This window comes from Podarcis raffonei, chromosome 11, assembly GCF_027172205.1.
Source record: "Podarcis raffonei isolate rPodRaf1 chromosome 11, rPodRaf1.pri, whole genome shotgun sequence".
In the NCBI taxonomy this organism is placed as follows: Eukaryota; Metazoa; Chordata; class Lepidosauria; order Squamata; family Lacertidae; genus Podarcis; species Podarcis raffonei.
In genome coordinates, this window is record NC_070612.1 from 2,900,832 (window position 1) to 2,923,064 (window position 22,233).

General features: G+C 48.6%; 1 protein-coding gene across 1 annotated transcript in view; it reads right to left on the bottom strand.

Annotated features, from left to right (window-relative positions):
• DNAI1 (dynein axonemal intermediate chain 1) overlaps positions 1 to 22,233 on the bottom strand; it is a 173,185-nt gene that overhangs the window by 56,413 nt on the left and 94,539 nt on the right. Inside the window, exons 14-17 of the mRNA XM_053409184.1 lie at positions 15,698 to 15,787; positions 11,262 to 11,349; positions 8,990 to 9,069; positions 1,308 to 1,456 (exon numbers count right to left, since the gene is read on the bottom strand). Of these exons, the coding sequence (XP_053265159.1) occupies positions 1,308 to 1,456; positions 8,990 to 9,069; positions 11,262 to 11,349; positions 15,698 to 15,787 (407 nt within the window). The remainder of the gene's footprint in view (positions 1 to 1,307; positions 1,457 to 8,989; positions 9,070 to 11,261; positions 11,350 to 15,697; positions 15,788 to 22,233) is intronic.

The window sequence follows — 22,233 nt, forward strand, 5'->3', positions numbered from 1 at the left end:
AGGCCCAGGCAGAGAGGCAGGCAATCGCGCGAGGAATTTGAGCCAGGCCACTGGTTTAAAGGAAAGGGTTATAGATGGCACAGAGAAAGTGGACATGAATATTCCAAAAAGGGCAGGTTCTGTTCAGTTCCATAGAAGGCAAAGGAAAGTTCCCTGGAGGCAGAGAAGTTTAACCAGTCTGCCTAGAAGGTCTTTTTTCTGCTCCTCTTTTGCTTTTAGGGCCATTGAGGCCAGTGGGCAGCTGAATAAGTCCCCTCTGGTGTGACCCACTGCAGGGAGAGGATGAAGGTTGGCACCCACATGTGGGCCAAGGAAGGGCATCTTTGGCCAGAGTCTGCCAGGAGCATTTTGCTCCCCCAAGTGGCTGAACTGTGTGACCTCAAAGCTGTGCCATGACAAGCCAACCCCCCTGCTGTGTACAACTGAGTGTGATCCAGCTGTTTGCTCCAGCCAGCATCCTCCAGAAGGGGTTTTGGAGGGCACCTTTTAGACTAGGGACTGCTTCTCTGGCCTCCCAACCCATCTTGCCCATCGGCTCAGGCTACTTCTTGTGCCAGCCTTGCTGTCTCTAGTGATGTACCACCTTTGCAGAAGGAAAGCTGTGGCCATCCCATAGCCATGGAGAACAGCCACAGAGAACTCCTGCCCATTGGGCATAATTTGTTTTATTTATTTATTTCTTAAACTTAATACACTGCATAATTATACACACACACAGAGTGGACTCTCGGGTTGCGAACGTGATCTGTGTGGGAAGCACGTTCGCAACCCACAGCGCCGCGTCTGCGCATGCACGGATTGCGACTTGGCGCTTCTGCGCATGCGCAAAGTGCGATTTAGTCTTCTGTGCATGCGCAAGCGCCGAAACCCAGAAGTAACCCGTTCCAGTACTTCTGGGTTTGGCGCGGTGCGCAACCCAAAATCGCACAACCCGAAGCGTCTGTAACCCGAGGTATGACTGTATACACACAGAGAGAGAGAGCGAGAGCATCCACTATCTCCCCACCCCGCCAAAGCAGTTTGCTAAATTATAAATAAGAAGCATTAACAACAACAATTTAAGACATTGAAAAAATAACCACAGGCTAAAAACAGATTAAAACCTGCATCAACTCTCTGCGCAGGCATGTCAAAACACACACAAAATAGTTTTTTTAGCAGGTGCAAGAAAGAGTACAGTGAAGGTGCCTGCTTGAGATCAATAGGCAGGGAGTTCCAAAGTTTATCAGCATAAATCCCAACTGCCCTCCACCCCCCAGTGCACGGGGATGACGGTAGGGCAATGCACAGGCTGTGGCTGGACATACTTTATGTTGTGGTCCCAGATCTTCACGGTCCAGTCTGAGCTGCAGGAAATGAAAACCTTGCTGTGGAACGGGTTCCAGCTCACGGCATCGACGGCCATATGGTGGGCATGAAAGATGTCCAGGAATTGCGTCGAGTAGGACTTTGAACACTGCAAAAATACAAGGAGTTGGTGACATTCTGCTGCTCAGCTCTCTGCATTATTTCCTCTCCCCCCCCCCCCCCCCGGAGACGAGTTTTCACTTAACACCTGATACCTGCTTGGTCTCTCTTCGGCACACAGCACGGAGCCCTGATCATCACAGTAATTTCCTCACTCTGCTATGCAATCCTGAATCCGGCCAGTGAAATTGGGCTTAATGGAAGTATTTTTAGAGCCGGGCTGTTTATTAAGTGTCCATTTCCAGCCCCGTGAAGAATTCCTACTCTCTCCTCGGGAGACGCTGCCGCAAGCTAATGTATAGTAATGCAAAGAACCCGGAGTTCAGATTTGGACGTCAGATTCGGGTGACTGCAACTTCTGCTTCTCATTTAACAGACATGTAGCATAAACAGCATGCTAGATGCTGCACAAGCGACAGAACTAAGGCCATCATGGACTAGAAAACGCAGACAAGGGAGATGTTGGGGGAAAGGCTAATGGCTGTGCCATGAGTAACTGGGCAGAAGAATTGTCATAAAGCACTTTCCAGAGGCCTTCTGACCATTGGTATTCCCAGAATTTGTTATATTAAAGGTAAAGGGACCCCTGACCATTAGGTCCAGTCGTGACTGACTCTGGGGTTGCAGTGCTCATCTAGCTTTATTGGCCGAGGGAGCCGGCGTACAGCTTCCGGGTCATGTGGCCAGCATGACTAAGCCGCTTCTGGCGAACCAGAGCAGCACGTAGAAATGCCGTTTACCTTCCCGCTGGAGCGGTACCTATTTATCTACTTGCACTTTGACGTGCTTTCGAACTGCTAGGTTGGCAGGAGCAGGGACCAAGCAACGGGAGCTCACCCCTTTGTGGGGATTCGAACCGCCGACCTTCTGATCGGCCAGTCCTAAGCTCTGTGGTTTAAGCCACAGTGCCATCCGCGTCCCTTTGTTATATTAAGGGACTTGTAAAATGCCCCCCGAAGTCTGGAAGTACTGAAAGGTACCATTCCCAAGAGATATTTCTGCACGTTGCAAAATCATTCCAAGGGCACAACACTTTTGGTCCAATTCAGGTCCTAGGAAGTTTCCCTAATTTGGGTCCTATGCAGAGGGATCCCTTGGGGCAGCGGGGTGTGTGTGTGTGTGTGTGTGTGTGTCAAGAAGTCATGGTTCATTCTAGCCAGTCATGCAATTGATGGCTATCTGTTATGTACTGAGTTGAATAGGATCCAAAAGGCAGCAGTCTGATTGGTCCTAGAACAATAGGATTCAGAATGCAGCAGTCTGACTGGTCCACAGGAGCCACCCAATCCAGCTCCAGGTGGAAGTGAATCCGCAACCTGATTGGCCTACAAGTGAATCCCAGAATTAACCAATCAAGTGGGGCCCATTGTGTAAATAATGCATATAAAGCAGACATTCTGGGGGAACTTCCATTCCTCCTCACCACTATGAGCTGAATAAAGAGCATGAAATCCACTCTCAACTCTGAGTATATTTCACTATCCATTGAGGAAACAGAAACAGGCTCAGTGAGGATCCTGCTCAGAATACTGAATTTTATGGCCTAACTTGGGGGCTTCTAATTTGGCCTTGATCCAGAGCCATCAGGGCTAGTATCCACCTACTAGAACAAGCCAAGTTCCCCAGAAAGATATAGTCTGGAATCATAGAAGAGTAGGGATGGAAGGGACCCTGAGGCTCATCTAGTCCAACCCGCCTGAAATGTAGCTTCTTTCAACCCTTGCCAATGCATTGCTTTGCACAGACTAACAAGGCTACTGTTCTGGATTTGATTTTAGAATAAGGAAAACCATTCGCTCATATATTTACTAAATACTAGACCAGTTCATCTTAAAAAGCAGAGACATCACCTTGCCAACAAAGATCTGTATAGTTAAAGCGATGGTTTTCTGAGTAGTGATGTATGGAAGTGAGAGCTGGACCATAAAGAAGGCTGATCGCCGAAGAATGGATGCTTTTGAATTCTGGTGCTGGAGGAGACTCTGGAGAGTCCCATGGACTGCAAGAAGATCAAATGCATCCATTCTTAAGGAAATCAGCCCTGAGTGCTCACTGGAAGGACAGATCCTGAAGCTGAGGCTCTAATACTTTGGCCACCTCATGAGAAGAGACTCCCTGGAAAAGACCCTGATGTTGGGAAAGATGGAGGGCACAAGGAGAAGGGGACGACAGAGGACGAGATGGTTGGACAGTGTTCTCGAAGCTACAAACATGAGTCTGACCAAACTGCGGGAGGAAGTGGAAGACAGGAGTGCCTGGCGTGCTCTGGTCCATGGGGTCACGAAGAGTTGGACACGACTAAACGACTAAACAACAAAAGACCAGTTCATGGAGGAGAGGGATATTAGTGGCTACTAGCCATAATGGGTATGTTCTGCCTCCACAGTCAGAGGCAGCAGAGCTTCTGAATACCAGCCTTCATGTTCTTACTACTTGCAGCTGTATTTATTTATTTAATTATTTAATAATAATAATAATAATAATAATAATAATAATAATAATAATAATAATAAATAATAAATTTTATTTATACCCCGCCCTCCCCGGCCAGAGCCGGGCTCAGGGCAGCTAAACCAATAAAATCACAGTAAAAACATAATGGGGGGGGGGACAAAACCAATTTAAAATACAGGTTAAAATGCAATTTTAAATGCAGCCTCATTTTAAAAGTAGCCAATAAATCAAGACCATAAGGGGAGGGAAACATAAGGGTCAGACTGAGTCCAAGCCAAAGGCCAGGCAGAACAGCTCCGTCTTGCAGGCCCTGCGGAAAGATGTCAAGTCCCACAGGGCCCTGGTCTCTTGTGACAGAGCGTTCCACCAAGTCGGGGCCAGTACTGAAAAGGCCCTGGCCCTAGTTAGCACAAATTTACTAAAAACACACAGAGAGCATTACTGTATTTCAACAGAGAGCGTTGTTCTTCCTAGTTCGTACCATAGGCCACCCCACCTCTAAGTCTCACACAAACACGTAAACCCTGCAAGATCAAAAAATAAACCCATTTTACAGAGGCTGAGATGGAGTGAGTTGGCCACAGCTGGTCAGCGACTTTAAAGCTTATGTCAGAGTTGAACGAGCTTAAATTCCAGCATTCAAACTTGGCAAGACCAAATGCAAATCTCTGCTGCACCTTTTCCGAAGGTCACTATCTTTGGTAATCCTCACCGAACTCTAGCCCATGGTTGCCATTAATTTGATTTGAACTGATTTTATAATGAATTGATTTTAGAATGCTGTATTATTTTACCGTTGTTAGCCGCTCTGAGCCCAGCTTTGGCTGGGGAGGGCAGGATATAAATAAAATTATTATTATTATTATTATTATTATTATTATTATTATTATTATCATCATCATCATCATCATCATCATCATCATCATCATCTCCAGTTGACCAGTTCTGCCTGAAAGCAAAGTTATTAATTTCTGACTCGTGGGTTATCCCAGGGCCTTCCAGATAAGCTGATCTTCCCTGTTAAATTGCATTGGTTCAGGCGACAGAGTTGCCTCTTTGGGTGAGTTGGACGTTCCACATCCCTGAAATTTTTATAAATGATTAAGGTGCAGGAATCTTTCCGAGATGTGCTGGTCCTGCACATAATTATATTGCTGAAAGCACACCTGCAAAGCAGCAACTCTCCATCATTGCTAATGATTCCTGAAACCAAAGATCAGTATGTTTCCTCACCAACGCCTTCCTTCCGGCAATCAGGTCACGGGCAATTTAACAGAAGAAGGAAGACGCTGCCTTGCCTGAATGTTTGTCTCTTATGCAGAAGAGGTTTTACAGGGCTGGAGGGCCAGGAAATATTAACATTCGGATGGCTGTTGATGGTGGTGCTATCTTGGCAGGAAGGCTCCCCTTAGCCCAAACCACATATGGCAAGAAACCTATGAGGTCCAGGCTCAGAGAATGACCAAAGCAAAATTATACGGACAACTCATTAAGGGCAGAACTGCACCTGCTTCCAGGGGCGTAGCCAGAAATTTTGTTGGTCGGAGCAGGACTTTGGGGGGGGCAGAACCGATGTGATTGGTCAGTTAGTTATCATATTTTTCGCTCCATAAGACGCACTTTTTTCCTCCTAAAAAGTAAGGGGAAATGTCTGTGCGTCTTATGGAGCGAATGTGTGGTCCCTGGAGCCGAATTGCCCAGGGGGCAAAAAGCAGATCATGCTTTTTTTTTTTTTTGAAAGAGGGAAGGGGGTGTTGAAACAAAGCCAATGATCGTTTGCCGATTGGGGAGAGAGATAAGGGACGCTAGCAATAAAGGAGGCTGCCTGGGAGCGGGGAGGTAAAGACAGCAAACTTGCAAGGAGAGGAGACAGGAAGACTAAAAAAATGAGGAGAGAAATTAAAAGAAAAGGAGAAGCAAAAAACTGCTCCAGCTAAGGAAAAGACCGCTAAGGAAAAGACCCCCATCGTTCTGCCCAGACACTGAGATCCAGAACTGAGGGCCTTCTGGTGGTTCCCTCACTGCGAGAAGCCAAGTTACGGGGAACCAGGCAGAGGGCCTTCTCGGTAGTGGCGCCCTCCCTGTGGAATGCCTTCCCACCAGATGTCAAAGAGAACAACAACTCCCAGACTTTTAGAAGACATCAGAAGGCAGCCCTGTTTAGGGAAGCTTTTAATGTCTAACAGACTACTGTATTTTAATACTTTGTTGGAAGCCGCCCAGAGTGGCTGGGGAAACCCAGCCAGATGGGCGGGATATAAATAATACATTATTATTATTATTATTATTATTATTATTATTATTATTATTACAGCTGTCTCCTGTTAAGGCTTCAAGGCCAGTGTCACAAGGAAGAGCTGAACACCGATGGTCTTAAATCCCCATAAAACCTGGACTGGTGGCAGCTCTCGGCAGCCACCCAGCCAAGGTCTATTTGGGCTTTTGACAGCATCCTGTTCCTTTGCTCAGCCTACGGAGATTTAAGTGTAAGCCTTTATGTTCATTAGCTGGATAAGTTACTGTTTGTTGTTTTCTTACCTTCTGAGCTATTTTAATCTGTGCAATTATTTGGAATTTCTCTCTCTCATTTTAGTAAAATCTGTGTATGATTTTATGAAACTGGGTCTGGTCTGAGTTCCTGAACCCTTTGATTGTGACCACGTTTTTCAAAGCAAGGGTCACATACAACAAAGCAGATGTCCCAGCATTGGTAGCCTCACAGCTGGATTACTGCAATGCACTCTCCGTGGGGCTACCCTTGGGGTTGGTTGGAGGCTGCAGCTGATGCAGAACAAGGCAGCTAGATTGCTTGTGGGGCAGCGGTGGTGGCAAAGAACCAGTAGCATATGGACCCTCTGCTTGCCGCGCTTTCACTGGCTGCCAATCTCCTGCTGGGCCAAGTTCAAGATGTATTAATCAAAAGCCCTATATAGCTCAGAACCGGGTTACTTGGTTAGGTCTCAACTAGGGCCAGGGCCTTTTTAGTACTGGCCCCGACTTGGTGGAATGCTCTGTCCCAAGAGACCAGGGCCCTGCGGGACTTGACATCTTTCCGCAGGGCCTGCAAGACAGAGCTGTTCCGCCTGGCCTTTGGTTTGGACTCGGTCTGACCCTTCTGTTTCCCTCCCCTTATGGTCTTGATCTAAGGGCTACTATTAAAATGAGGCTGCATTTTAAATTGCATTTTAACCTGTATTTTAAATTGGGGTTTTTTTCCTATTACAGTGGTACCTCAGGCTTGTCAGCATCGCCCTTGAGCCAGTACCACCAACTGGACTCATGCACTTCTGCCCCGACTGGGCCAGGCGAGCTGGGTAGCACTTCCAGAGACCACCTTCTGCACAGGAACAGGTCAAAGTGCTGTGGACTCACAGCTTAGAGTTGTGAGCACCGGATTCACTTCCACAAGAAGACAGTCGTCGCACAGCAGAGTACAGCAGAGTATAAACGACTTGGAGAGCAGCTCTGTAGAATAACTTCTTTATTCTATCTACAACTATCATACAAACTATATACAGAGCTAAATGAGGTCTAAGCATAAAGAATGCTGCACTGCACTGAGTGTCTGCAGCTGCTCTTAGCAGCAACCTTATCTATACACACGGTCTCTAACACTCAGTCTCTCTCTCTCCAACACACTGACTGACTGACTCTTTGATGTGGTGCTGGAGCAGAATAAGTAGAGAGCAGAAAACCGCCCCTCCTCTCTGGAGAATCAGCAGACTCATCAGGAGATTCTTGGATATGGGAGGGGTGAAATCTCCTCAAGGCTAAGTACTTAATTTGTTCCGGAGGTCCGTACTTAACCTGAAACTGTTCTTAACCTGAAGCGTATGTAACCTGAAGCGTATGTAACCTGAGGTACCACTGTATGTTTTTACTGTAATTTTACTGTTGTTAGCAGCCCTGAGCCCGGCTCTGGCAGGGGAGGGCGGGTAAAAAGAATTATTATTATTATTATTATTATTATTATTATTATTATTATTATTATTAAGATCCTTGTGGCTGGAGGTAATGTCCCTCCTGCAACTATCTCAGAAGCCTGCTCTGCAGAAACTTGGAGCAGGGCTTTCGGTGTGGCTGCCCCTCTTCTAGGGAACAGGATTCCTGTGGAGTTATGGCAGGAAACAGGGTTTCTGGAAATAGTGGGATACATTTTTGTTCCCAGCTGGATAAACTTGTCCTTTCTGTGAGTGACTATTTTATATTGTTTTAGTTTAGTTTTCAACTGTTTTTTGCTGTTTCTACTGCACATCACCTTGGGATGATTGCATAGAAGGCAATTAATAGATTAAGAAGGAGAAGAAGAGTTTCCACAAAACTTCTGTGCAGAAAGTCGATGCCCTTAGTTTCTTCTCCTCAAATCCCTGCTCCCAGCTCCCGTCAAGAGAGGGGTTTTTTTGCCTGGCAGATTCATAAGCAGGGCATGCACGCAGAGTACGTGGCAGCCGTTTAGGGCAGCACGTCTGCATTAATGCAGAAACAATTTATCTGCAGAAAAGGGCAGCAGATAGGGCTGGGTTTGTAATTAAGATAATCACTTCTTGGCTTCCGAAATGCTATTAACAGAGCTGCTCTCTGAAATTTGCCATAATTGTTCTGCAGCCAAAAATTAGAGCATTATAGGGCTGATTGTCGGAAGGCGTTAAAGGCAACGGCATTCTCTTCCAATAACCATTTAACAAACAAGCTCTACAGGCAGGATGGCTGGGCTTGCCACTCCTCATTCTTGCGCAGTCTTAAAAAGCTGGATTATTATTTTTTGCACGGCAGGGAGTTTGGCAAGGCCAATTTCATTTCCTTCACTGGGGCAGTCCTTCCTGCCCCAAAGTGTCGCTCACAGTCTGGTTCTCCTGGAGGGGGGAAAATCCTCCTCAAACTCAGTCAGTGCAATCTGTTCACTTGCTTTACTTAAACATCCCATCTTGAGAGGATTCTGGCAAACGTCATGCAGGCGTCGCCGCATGCAGACACAGAAGCCTTTCAGAGCATATTTTGGGAATGGAAATGCCAGACATCATTCTGCAGAAACAGGAGGAGCAACAGCTTGCAGGGGGAAGGGCCTTACTTTGTAGATTTTGCCTTCTTCTGTACCCACAAGGAACAAATAATCAATCTTCTTGTGAAAGTCAAACGAAGTCCCGCAGCCTGTTTGGAAGGAGAGAGGGGTATAAATAAGAAATAAAACTTTGTCATGGAACTCTGTTAGGGCTCCATTTTCCCTGGACGGATCTAGCTATTCAACCTGTTGTTTAACAAGAGCAATAGCTCCAGATTCACCAGCCGTTTAACTGGGGCAGGGAGCAATCACAGCTCCCTTTGGCCAATCTGATGAAGGAGTTATATGGGAATTTCGAAAAAGTGAAACTGCAGTTTTCGGCCCAGGAAGAAAACATGGCCATTTTTATCTAGCTGTGCTGAAAAGAGAGGCTTTGCCGAAGCAGAAGAGAGCTGTTGGATCCTGAGGTGTGCACTCATTCTGAATGGGAAACAGCTGCGTGCTCGCTAGCTCCCCACTTCCTTCAACCTCTACGATAACACGGCTGGTTTTGCAAAGACGTCGGTAAGCCTTTAATAATCTATTTCCTCCAGAGGAAACTGCTCTCGGAAACATTCTGAAAGTCTGAGTGACCAAAGGGAAGCGAGCGACGCGTAACTCTGTGGAGCCAGGTTTCTTTTTGGAAGGGCTAAGAGTAAGGGACGCGGGTGGCACTGTGGGTTAAACCGCAGAGCCTATGACTTGCTGATCAGAAGGTCGGCAGTTCAAATCCCCATGACGGGGTGAGCTCCCGCTGCTTGGTCCCTGCTCCTGCCAACCTAGCAGTTCAAAAGCACATCAAAGTGCAAGTAGATAAATAGGTACCACTCCGGCGGGAAGGGAAACGGCGTTTCCGTGTGCTGCTCTGGTTTGCCAGAAGCGGCTTAGTCATGCTGGCCACATGACCCGGAAGCTGTACGCAGGCTCCCTCGGCCAGTAAAGCGAGATGAGCACCGCAACCCCAGAGTCGGCCACGACTGGACCTAATGGTCGGGGTCCCTTTAAGAGGGCTTATTGGAAGGAAGGTGCCTCTAATCGCATGAACGGTGGAAGCCCATGGAGAATGGCTCCCGAGGGCGGCTGAGCCACTGCCCTATCAACCTCAGCCTGCCCTTGTCCAGCCCCCACCGGCTTTCTTTCATACAACCAGTCCCTGTGGATGGGGGACCCTGCCAGTTAGCTTCCTCAGACTCAGTGTCGCCCCTTGTAGTTGCAGTTGGAGATTCTGGCCACTCCACCTCCTGCTGGTCTCTCTGACCGGTGCCAATAGGCATCAACAGAAGGCACTGCTGGCGGAAACTCAACGTGGGGCAGCTTCTTCTCTGTAGGCCTACAGTCCTTCTGATTAAATGAGGTGGCCTTGCCTTTTCATAGGATCACTGTGGAGTTGGGAGGGACCCCAAGGGTCATCCAGTCCAACCCCCTGCAAGGCAGGAATATGCCGCTGTCCCATATGGGGATCGAACCTGCAACCTAGGCGTTATCAGCACCATGCTCTAACCCAGGGGTCAGCCACCTTTTTCAGCCGTGAGCTGGTCCACCGTCCCTCAGACCATGTGGTGGGCCAGACTATATACTCATACCTCGGGTTACAGATGCTTCAGGTTGCAATTTTTCGGGTTCCGGACCTCCGAAACCCGGAAGTACTGGAACGGGTTACTTCTGGGTTTCGGCAGTCACGCATACGCATAAGCGCTAAATCGCACTTCGCGCATGCACAGAAGCACCAAATGGCAGCCTGCACGTGCGCAGACGCACCGCTGCAGGTTGCGAACGTGCATCCCACACGAATCATGTTCGCAACCTGAGCGTCCACTGTATTTTGAAGGGGGAAAATGAACGAATTCCTATGCCCCACAAATAATTCAGAGATGCATTTTAAATAAAAGGACACATTACACTCATGTAAAAACACAGATTCCTGGACTGTCCATGGGCTGGATTGAGAAGGCGATTGGGCCGCATCCGGCCCCCGGGCCTTAGGTTGCCTTCCCCTGCTCTAACCAACTGAGCTATCCAGGGTACAAGATGGCTATCACATCCCCTCTTCATCTTCTCCCAGATAAGCACACTTGGCTCCCTCAACCGTTCCTCATAAGGCTTGGTTTCCAGACCCTCTCCTGAGGACACCCCACTCGGGTTACTTCGCTGCAGTTTTCTGTGTGTGGTTACTTGGGAGCAAGTCCCACTGAGCTCTGTGGCACTGGCTCCCAAATAAGCTTTCCCGGGACTCCAGCCCTCGGTGCCAGCATCAAACGGGGGTCTTGGGGGGGGCGCAGGGAGGAGAGATTTCAGCCCGTACCAAAAGTCTGCAGCTGCAGGCCCTCTGGCCCTTCCACCGTCGTCCCTTCCACGAGAAGCTTGATGATGTCTGTATGAACCAGCTCGTTCTGTTGGGGAAAGGAGAAAGAGATCAGAACAATTGCCGGCACTGGCGTCACAACAATGAGGCACCGCTTTGAAACAGAACACTTTGTCAAGGGGGTTTGAAAGAAAAGAAAACAGAGAGAGAGAGGAATCAAAACCGCTGAATGTTTCATGGCGGCGGCTGCCAGTTTGCGGGAGCTGGGTCTTAATGAGAAGTTTGCGAGTCTAGCATGTGCCTTTGCGTCCTATTATAAGCACATCTGGGCTGTTCTCTGAGATCAATCTGAGGGCAGTTCCATACCCAACAGAAAAGCTTTTCCTCTTGTGCAGAAACATGATGGGGGCGGGTGCTCCAGATGTGTCCAGCAGGGACACTCAGACAAGACAAAGAAAAGAAAAGATGAGAGCTCTTTCCATTTGCCTTCGGGAACACAGGGTCACAGAATCATGGAACTGGAGAGTTGGAAGGGACCTCCGGGGGTCATCTAGTCTAACCCACTGCAATGCAAAAATCTCAGCTAACAGAGGCTTGGATTCCAACTAGCTCTCCACAAATAGAAGAACTCCTTCCATTCATGGGGGAACTGGGATACAGCAGAGCATTCCCCTTGAGGACAGGGGTGGGGCAGCAGGTTAGTTGTTGTTTTTTTGCTGGTGTCTTCTTCTTTGTGCAGCCCCCTGTACCACCTCCTCGTTCTGCTCCAGGGGCCCCAAACCTCTGGAGAAGATATTTTTGGAGTCCAGGGGCCCCAGGGGGAAGGAGAGATGGGCGAGAATGCTGCCAGGAACCTTCCGAAGGCAGGAGCACCCAGCTAGCAAAACTCTGCTCACGGGGCACTTCCACCAGTGAAACCTAGAATACAGTGGTACCTCAGGTTAAGTACTTAATTCGTTCTAAAGCTCCGTTCTTAACCTGAAGCACCACTTAAGCTAATGGGGCCTCCTGCTGCCACCGCGCCGCTGGAGCACAATTTCTGTTCTCATCCTGAAGCAAAGTTCTTAACCCGAGGTACTATTTCTGGGTTAGCGGAGTCTGTAACCTGAAGCGTATGTAACCTGAGGTACTACTGTATAAGAAGATCATTCTAGATAAGGGCAATGGCCCATTCAGCCCAGCATCCCATTCTCACAGTGGCCAATGAGATGGTTGGACAGGGTTCTCGAAGCTACCAGCATGAATTTGACCAAAGTGCGGGAGGCAGTGGAAGACAGGAGGGCCTGGTGTGCTCTGGTCCAGGGGGTCACGAAGAGTCGGACATGACTAAACGACTCAACAACAAGGCAAACTAAAGGCCCAATCGCCTTCTCAATCTGGCCCACGGACGGTCCAGGAATCAGCGTGTTTTTAAATGAGTAGAATGTGTGCTTTTATTTAAAATGCACCTCTGGGTTATTTGTGGGGCATAGGAATTCGTTTCTCCCCCCCCCCAAAAAAATATAGTCTGGTCCCCCACAAGGTCTGGGGGACAGTGAACCAGCCCCCTCCTGGAAAAGGTTGCTGACCCCTGCTTTTATGTGTCTTCCCACATTCAGCTTTGCTGGGTGTCCACCTTAGTTAGGGTACCAGCCACAATTTGGAAGTCACAGCCCTTTTTAGCCAGCAAAGGTTTCGCTGTTAATAGAAGTAATACACAAAACAGACATCAAGGTTTAAGGGCTAGATTTCACTTCTTCCTAGAGAGGTGTGCTACAATTGGAAAAATCAATGCCTGCACAGCCCTTTCAGCTCCAGAATTGCTGCTTTAGTCTATTGTGCTTTGAAAGTTCCTCCTTTCTTCAAAAAAATAATAATAATGGAGTGAATGGGGGAAAGTAGCTTAACATCCTTGGTCTGTACCCCACGAGAAACTCTCAACAAAGCACTGCCAAAGAGCTGAGATGTCTCACCTCAGGAATAAAGCCAAAAAAAAGCGCCTGCGTCTCTATTTTTGGAATCTGTTTCAAAGACCTGAATGCCTTTGCACAATGGAGACGTGGAAAGAAGATGAGGCTTTTCACTGAAACCAGAGACCACAGCGTTAGTCAAGGAGTGTGGCAGGAGAGTCAAGTGAAAGGTTTGCCACCCAGATTTATTAAGGTGGTAAAAGATGCCTGCTTCTTGGGAGAAAAGCAATGACAAACCTAGACAGCATTTTAAAAAGCAGAGACATCACCTTGCCAACAAAGGTCCATATACCGGTAGTTAAAGCTATGGTTTTCCCAGTAGTGATGTATCGAAGTGAGAGCTGGACCATAAAGAATGCTGATCGCCAAAGAATTGATGCTTTTGAATTCTAAATATCCCTCTGTATCTGCTACAGAGGAAATAAATAGTGTAGGGCACACAGTTCCCTACCAACAACTGCTTTGGTCACAATGTTACACATAAGAACAAGAAACTGCGGTGACATATGAGCCGGATACAGCAAACAATCCCCTACTCACAGCTGCTGAATTGATTTCGCCTGCTCACATACCTAGGCAGCAAGTGACTGCCTGTGCAAACTTGCCTACCACGTGCAGTGTACCTTGATTGCAGGTACAATTTAAGCCAATGCAGAGCAGATGTAAAAGCTAAACAGTCAGGCATGGAAGAAGACATGATAGACTTGGACAGATCTTGTCATGCTCAGAGCACTGCAGTGAAGCATGTATCAGTCTTAACAGTCATGTGTGGGGCAACGCTATGGAGTTAACAGCTGCAAAAAGCATTCAAGGTCCCAGACAAGTTCAGTTACCTTCGAGATTAAGAGCAGATTGCTAACCACTACTGACAGGCCTAGACAGCATCTTGAGAAGTAGAGACATCACCTTGCCAACAAAGGTTCGTTTAGTTAAAGCTATGGTTTTCCCAGTAGTGATGTATGGAAGTGAGAGCTGGACCATAAAGAAGGCTGATCGCCGAAGAATTGATGCTTTTGAATTCTGGTGCTGGAGGAGACTCTTGAGAGTCCCATGGACTGCAAGAAGATCAAACCTCTCCATTCTTAAGGAAATCAGCCCTGAGTGCTCACTGGAAGGACAGATCCTGAAGCTGAGGCTCCAAGACTTTGGCCACCTCCTGAGAAGAGAAGACTCCCTGGAAAAGACCCTGATGTTGGGAAAGATGGAGGGCACAAGGAGAAGGGGACAGCAGAGGATGAGATGGTGGGACAGTGTTCTCGAAGCGACCAGCTTGAGTTTGACCAAACTGTGGGAGGCAGTGGAAGACAGGAGGGCCTGGCATGCTCTGGTCCAGGGGGTCACGAAGAGGCGGACACGACTAAATGACTAAACAACAACAAAATGTGGCCTTTTGCAAAGAGAGCAATTGGAGGTAGTAGTGACTCTGAATACCAGTTTTTGGAAGCCACAAGAGGGGAGAGTGTACTTGCGCTTGGGTCCTGCTTCTCCTATTTGGGGCAACTGCTTGGCCATCATGAGAACAGAATACTGGACTCCTCTTTTGTTCACATGAGCGCAGCTGACAGTGCAACTGACTCCCTAAAGTTTGGGGGCAGCCACATCAAACACCTGAACAGTCCTGCAGAGAAGCATTTGAACTTATGAAGCAGATCAAGAATGGAGGCAGACTGGTTCAGTGCCTTAATGTTCTCAATTTTGTCAACTCCTCTTTCTTTTTTCCTTTTTCCTTCTGTGATGGAACTCCTACTTGGGGACTTCCCTGGCTTTTTTTCTGGCCCACGTAGGACCAGTCTGGATACTTTGGCCTTGGTGAAGACGACGTTTTCATCCCAAAAAAAGTTTTTGAGTTTCCAAAATGAGGCTGCATTTTAATGTATTTTAATCTTGTTTTTTAAAGTTGTATTTCAATCAATTGTTTTATATCTAGTGTTAGCCGCCCTGAGCCCGGTCTTGGCCGGGAAGTAAAGGTAAAGGTAAAGGGACCCCTGACCATTAGGTCCAGTCATAGCCGACTCTGGGGTTGCAGCACTCATCTCACTTTACTGGCCGAAGGTGCCAGCGTACGGCTTCTGGGTCATGTGGCCAGCATGACTAAGCCGCTTCTGGCGAACCAGAGCAGCGCACGGAAACGCCGTTTACCTCCCCGCCAGAGCGGTACCTATTTATCTACTCAGGAGCAGGTACCGAGCAACGGGAGCTCACACCGTTGCGGGGATTTGAACCGCCGACCTTCTGATCAGCAAGTCCTAGGCTCTGGGGTTTAAACCACAGTGCCACCCGTGTCCCTATGGCCGGAGAGGGAGGGGTATAAATAAAATTATTGTTTTTGTTTTGTTGTTGTTTTTAAATAGGTATGTGCACTTAGGAATGGTGAGGCCTAATGCGGGAAAGACAAAGTCCCTTCTTTCATAACAGCAGCATCCCCAAACACCACACATAGCAGGATATTAAACAGGGGCAGGAATGACAGGCTGACCCCAAGCTTACCTTGACCAGAGTCCAGGACACAATGCGCCCATCAGAAGAGACAGAGAAGAAGTTCAAGTTGTTGTCCATGTCATCTTTCTGCCACTTGACCTGGGAAAGAGAAACACAAAAGATTTTCCAGCAAATGAGTCAGTTGAAAAGGTTTTATTTGGAATTTACCGAAAGATGCTAAACTCTGTTCTTTCTCCATTCATCCAGTTAATCCACAGTCCAATTGCCGCCATCCCCACCCCCCAGAGAAGGCCTAACATTTCACCTTGGTTTGCCTTTCTGCTTAGACAGACTTATTCTGCTAGGCCGGTTGGGTGCAGGGTGAGTCCCACACTCCATTTAGAAGGAATTTGTGCAGGAAAAAAACTTGGTGGATCATGCCACCAAGAGCCACCACAGAGCTTGGGTTTCTAACACCAGTTTGCAAACTTCCTTGCAGGAAAATGGATTGTGTTTTCTCCGTTTAAGCAAACTTTATACATTATGTAGATCAAGACAATAGTCTAAGGTTGCAACTATATACTCATTTACCTGGCAGCAAGTCCTCCAAAATGCTCGTTTTCTCCCACCTTATGTCTAAAGTGGGGCAGACAAGAAGTTACTGCCTCATTTTGCATAACTCTTTGGGCTGCTTCTGCAAGGAGAACAGAAATCCACTCTGCATTTTAGCCACCCATGTAGAAAACCAGAGAGATTTGCCTTTCGGATTTTGACAGTTCAGAAGAGGGCAGTTAGAGGAGGATAAACACTTGGAGGTCTGTAAGATAAATCTCAGCTTGAATCAAATGCCTCATAATTGATCCAATTTCCAGATGTGGAAATTCAATCAGGCAGCAGAATAAAAGATGGCTTGGCTTGCAAACTGTCTGCCTGGACCTCCCGATGCATCTATCAGCCGGACCAGCCATTTCCCAATAACATTCTGCACTGCGTGAAGGTGGCATTTGTCTCTGTCGAAGCCGTTCCGTAGATATAGATCCCTGTTAGCATCGCCTAATGTAAATGAGCCCCATCAGCCAAGAGCCTAGTGCATATATCTTGTGTGACAATCTATTCATACCGTATCAGCTCTCCCCCAAAATAAAACTGCAGGCTGAATAGCGGATGTCTGAGCACCAAACTCCTCTCTGCACTGATTCTGCTCTGAAAGCAGTGGTTGCATGCCAAGGAACCATGACCCCGATGCAATGAAATAACCAGACAGGACAAAGAGTATATATTGGGTCAAATAGGCCCCAACTTTTGTTGTTGTTGTTTAGCCATTTAGTCGTGTCTGACTCTTCATGACCCTCTGGACCAGAGCATGCCAGGCCCTCCTGTCTTCCACTGCCTCCCGCAGTTTGGTCAAACTCATGCTGGTAGCTTTGAGAACACTGTCCAGCCATCTCGTCCTCTGTCGTCCCCTTCTCCTTGTGCCCTCAATCTTTCCCAACATCAGGGTCTTTTCCAGAGAGTCTTCTCTTCTCATGAGGTGGCCAAAGTCTTGGAGCCTCAGCTTCAGGATCTGTCCTTCCAGTGAGCACTCAGGGCTGATTTCCTTCAGAATGGAGAGGTTTGATCTTCTTGCAGTCCGTGGGACTCTCAAGAGTCTCCTCCAGCATCATAATTCAAAATGCTTTTCCTTAGGGCGTCCCTATTTTCATCGGAAAAATGTTGGCGGGTATGCAATAGGATGCCCCTCTTTTCATCAGAGAAATGTGGGAGGGTATGCACTTGGCCATGAAACTCGCTGGGTGACCTTGAGCCTGTGGCTCACTCTCAGCCAAACCTGCTTCACAGGGCTGTTGTGGCAAATGTGCTCCAATCCACCATCAGCCTGGATGAACAGCTACATTAGGAGTAAGCGACAGACATTCATTATGGGCATAGCCTATGATTACCAGATGTCCCCGTTTCCAGGGGACGGTCCCCATATTCACAAATCCGTCCCCGGACAAAATCCATCCCCAGACGGATTCTTGCATTGCAGGGGTTGGACTAGATGACCCTAGGTTTTGTGCCCCACAGAGAACCCTGCAGGCAAATCTGGATAGGGAGATCTAGGGATTGCCATGTGGCCAGTGGGCAACCACCTTTCCCCGCTCAAGGACGGGAAAGGGCCAGAACGTAAATCCTCTTTTCAAGGAGTAGCATGCATTGACATGCAATATTGCACAATATTGGCCCATTTAGAGGTGATATGATATGCGGGGGCTTCTACTTGCCATTGAAATGCACATGGGCACTCAATCCCATCATGCTATGCCATTTCGCTACAAAGAGCTGGTATTATCACCCTCTTTATCTTCTGATAAGTGGCAGAACTCAAACATTTGCATTTAAAAGGAAGCCCTGATAGCTTTTTTAATAATAATAAAAAAATAACACTGGAGAGATCTCGAGTTTTCTTTTTAATATAAACCAAAGCTATTTATCGGTATCATTCCATCAAGCCTTATTCACAGCCCCAAGTCCTATTTATTTCTCAAAAGGAATCCATTGAAGTCTAATCTGTTGCCGTGAATGAAACAGTCACAGTATGGTTACACTTGAGAGAAAGCAAACCAGGGTAGGAAAAGCTAGATTTGGAAGAGGAAAAGAAGCTGTGAACAAGCTTCTTGGTGGCTCTGGCACATATTGTGCTGCAGGTCCAAACTTTGGGATGGGGTGGATTTGGAAAAAAAAGGGGGGGTCCTTGGGATCTACCTAGACAAAGTTTCATATGTTTTTAATGTTTGGTGTATTACGGTATTTTAATATTTGGTTGGAAGCCGCCCAGAGTGGCTGCGGGAGCCGGGCAAGGTAGAAATAATAAATTATTATTATTATTATTATTATTATTATTATTATTATCATCATCATCATCATCATCATCATCATACTGCTGGATGGAATTGCATCTCAGAGGTGTTGGCACCTGGCTTTGGAATGCCCTCAGTAAAGAGCTCTGACTAGCACCCGCACTTACAAACTTTTCAACATCAGTTAAATACATTTTTTCTTATTTCACCCGGCCTTTCAAATGGTCCTATTACAGTAATTTGTTTCATTGGTTCCCCTCCTTCTCCGTTTTGTTGTTTGGATTCAAGTTGTTTTTAGCGTATTGTATGTGAACAATTTCTATTGACGCCTGTTGCAGGCAGCTCCAGAATCGATTTGGATGGAGGACAATGTATAAATATTTTGAATAAATAAAATAACGGAGACGTTTGTAACCGGCGAACAAAAAGATGATACATCTAATTACACCAACGTAAGCCTGTTATCAGTGAGTCATGAGTGTGGGGAAGAGTCGCTTTGCTGCACGAGTGTTATGTACTGAGTCGAATAGGATCCAAACTGCAGCAGTCTGATTGGTCCTAGAACAATAGGATCCAAAAGGCAGCAGTCTGATTGGTCCTAGAACAATAGGATTCAGAATGCAGCAGTCTGATTGGTCCTAGAACAATGCAGCAGTATGATTGGTTGGCAGGAACTACCCAATCATGCTCCAGATAGAAGTGAATCCACAACCTGATTGGCTTACAGTAGAATTCCGGAATTAGCCAATCTTGTGCAGCCCATTGTGTAAATAATGTATATAAAGCTGATACTTTGAGGGGACTTTCATTCATTCCTCCTCACCACTATGAGCTGAATAAAGAGCATGAAATCACTTTGCGACTCTGAGTATATTTCACTGGCGACGAAGGTGGGATCCCGCTGAGCTGACTGCCACACACAGCACCGCAGCACCGCCACCTGCCGCACCGCTGCCTCGCACCGTGTATCCAGGCTTCAGCTCCGGGACACAAGGAACTCAGAATGGCAACCGACAACAGCTTCTCGCCATTCAACCCAGCATCTGGAGACTGGGAAGCGTACGCCTCCCGTTTCACCTTCCTCCTAGAAGCCAAAGGGGTCACCGACGAAGAAGACGCCAAGAAGAGGGCAATATTCTTCAGCGTCTGCGGAGAGGAGACGTTTGAAATCGCCCGGGCTCTCCTTGCGCCGGAAGACGTCGCTACTGTTCCATACAAAACAATAATGGAACAGCTGAAGGGGCACTTTTCACCGCAGCCCTCAGTGGTGGCTCGTCGAAATGCCTTCTACGCAAAGCGGCAAGCCCCTGGGGAAACCATAACTGGGTTTGTGACCTCTCTCCGCCAAGCCGCCCGGTTCTGCAACTTCTCAGAGCTGGAGAACATGCTTCGTGACCGCCTCGTCGGTGGCCTGAAGGATGAGAAGCTGCAACGACGCCTCTACGCTAAGAAGGACCTAACGTTCCAGGTCGCTCTGGAGGAGGCCCTGGCAACGGAAGCTGCCGAGAGGTCGACGCAAGAGGCACGGCCGAGCCAGCTGTCCCAACCGAGGGTCCACCACGAAGACCTCACCGACGACTCAGGATCCGACAGGGAGGAGGTGCACCGAGTACAGCAGCGCACTCAAGCAGCCCACATACCACAGCTGCCTCGACGAGAAGGAGGGAACTGCGCAAGCTGTGGAGAAAGTCACGAGAGGAGGACCTGCCGTTTCCGCAACGCAGAGTGCAGGCAGTGCAGAAAATTGGGACACATCGCCCGGGTGTGTCGGGCTCGGCCCACCCGACGCCAGGCATCAGATGACCAATCCAAGAGCCCCAGGTCCCGGGGCCCAACGCACCAAGGCAACTCGACAGAGCTCACGGACTTCCAGGTATACCAGTTGCCCCACCCCAACGTAGAGAAAATTTATGTTGACGTACAGATAGAGGGGGCCCCATGCCGCATGGAGCTTGACACGGGTTCAACTCTATCCATAATCTCGGCAAGGACCTTAAGGAAACTGTGTCCTACTGGGGGTCCCAAACTCAGGCCGGCCCCATTCACCCTCCGGGACTTCCAAAAGCGTAAGGTCCCCACAATGGGGGTGGGGACCTTCAGGGTGCAATACCGAGGGCGGACGCGGCAACTGGACTTGCTTGTGGTCAAGGGCCCCTACATTAGCTTACTGGGATTGGCATGGTTTGGACCACTAGGGCTAGCCGTCACCGGGGTGAACCACACTAGCTTACAAGTGGACGTGGACGCCATATGCAAGGAATTTCCGGGGGTTTTCGATGGGAAATTGGGACAGTATACGGGCCCCCCCATTGCTCTACAGCTTGACCCCGCAGTACGACCGGTCAGGCTCAAGGCCCGCCGGGTCCCGTTCGCCCTGAAACCCCGTATAGACGAGGAATTGGACCGGCTCGTGGAGCAAGGAGTGCTGGAGCCGGTGCCTAATGCCCCCTGGGAAACCCCAATCGTCACGCCCGTCAAGCCTAATGGTTCAGTCCGCATCTGCGCAGACTACAAATGTACCATAAACAAGGCCCTCACGGCCCATGCATACCCAGTGCCAGTGGTCAGCCATGTTCTTGCCACCCTGGCTGGGTCGAAAATTTTTGGCAAGCTGGACTTGGCCCAAGCATATCAACAGCTGCCAGTAGATGAGGCCACAGCAGAGGCACAGACGATTGTGACGCACAGAGGAGCATTCAGGGTAAAGCGGCTGCAATTCGGTGTCAGCGTGGCACCAGGCATATTCCAGAATCTAATGGACTCTCTACTTAAAGGGATTCCGGGCGTCACCCCCTTCTTCGATGATATGTTGATTGCCGGGCCCACACCAGAGGAGTTTGAGGACCGCCTCCGCACCGTTCTGCACCGTTTCCAGACGGCGGGTCTCAAGGTGAAGCGGGAAAAATGTCTACTAGGAGTGCCTCAGGTGGACTTTCTGGGATTTATGGTGGACGCAGAAGGGGTCCACCCGACTGGGGACAAGGTACGGGCCATTTGTGATGCCCCAGCGCCCAAGAACAAGACTGAACTTCAGGCCTTCTTGGGACTATTGAACTTTTACCATTCCTTCCTTCCCCACAAGGCGGCGGTAGCAGAGCCCCTACACAGACTCCTGGACAAGCGGGCCCCTTGGGTGTGGGGCCAGCGCCAGGAGGCCGCATTCCAGGCAGTCAAGGACTTGCTTGTCTCAAACTCGGTCTTGGCACACTTCGACGAGAGGCTGCCGGTGGTGCTAGCATGCGATGCCTCGCCCTATGGAATTGGCGCTGTCCTGGGACACCAACTCCCGGATGGAAGAGAGGTACCGGTGGCATACTTTTCCCAGACACTCAACTCAACCGAGCGGAACTACTCGCAAATCGACAAGGAGGGTCTGGCAATCGTGAAGGGAGTAAAAAAATTCCATGATTTCTTGTACGGGCGGCCCTTCACCGTGGTGACTGACCACAAGCCGTTGCTTGGCTTATTTGCCCCTGAAAAGCAGACCCCCCAAGTGCTGTCTCCTCGCGTCCTCAGGTGGTCAATTTTCCTTGCCAGCTACCAGTATGCACTGATTCACCGTCCGGGGAAGGCGATGGGCCATGCGGATGCCCTCAGCAGGCTACCACTACCGGAAACAGGCCCCGACCCAGCACCCGCACAAGAGGTTATGAGCCTGGAGCTGCTTCCCGACCGCCCCATTCAGGCACAAGAAGTTGCACACCATTCCAAGAAAGATAGGGTCATCTCCCGGGTCCTGGACTGGGTGTGGAGGGGATGGCCCAG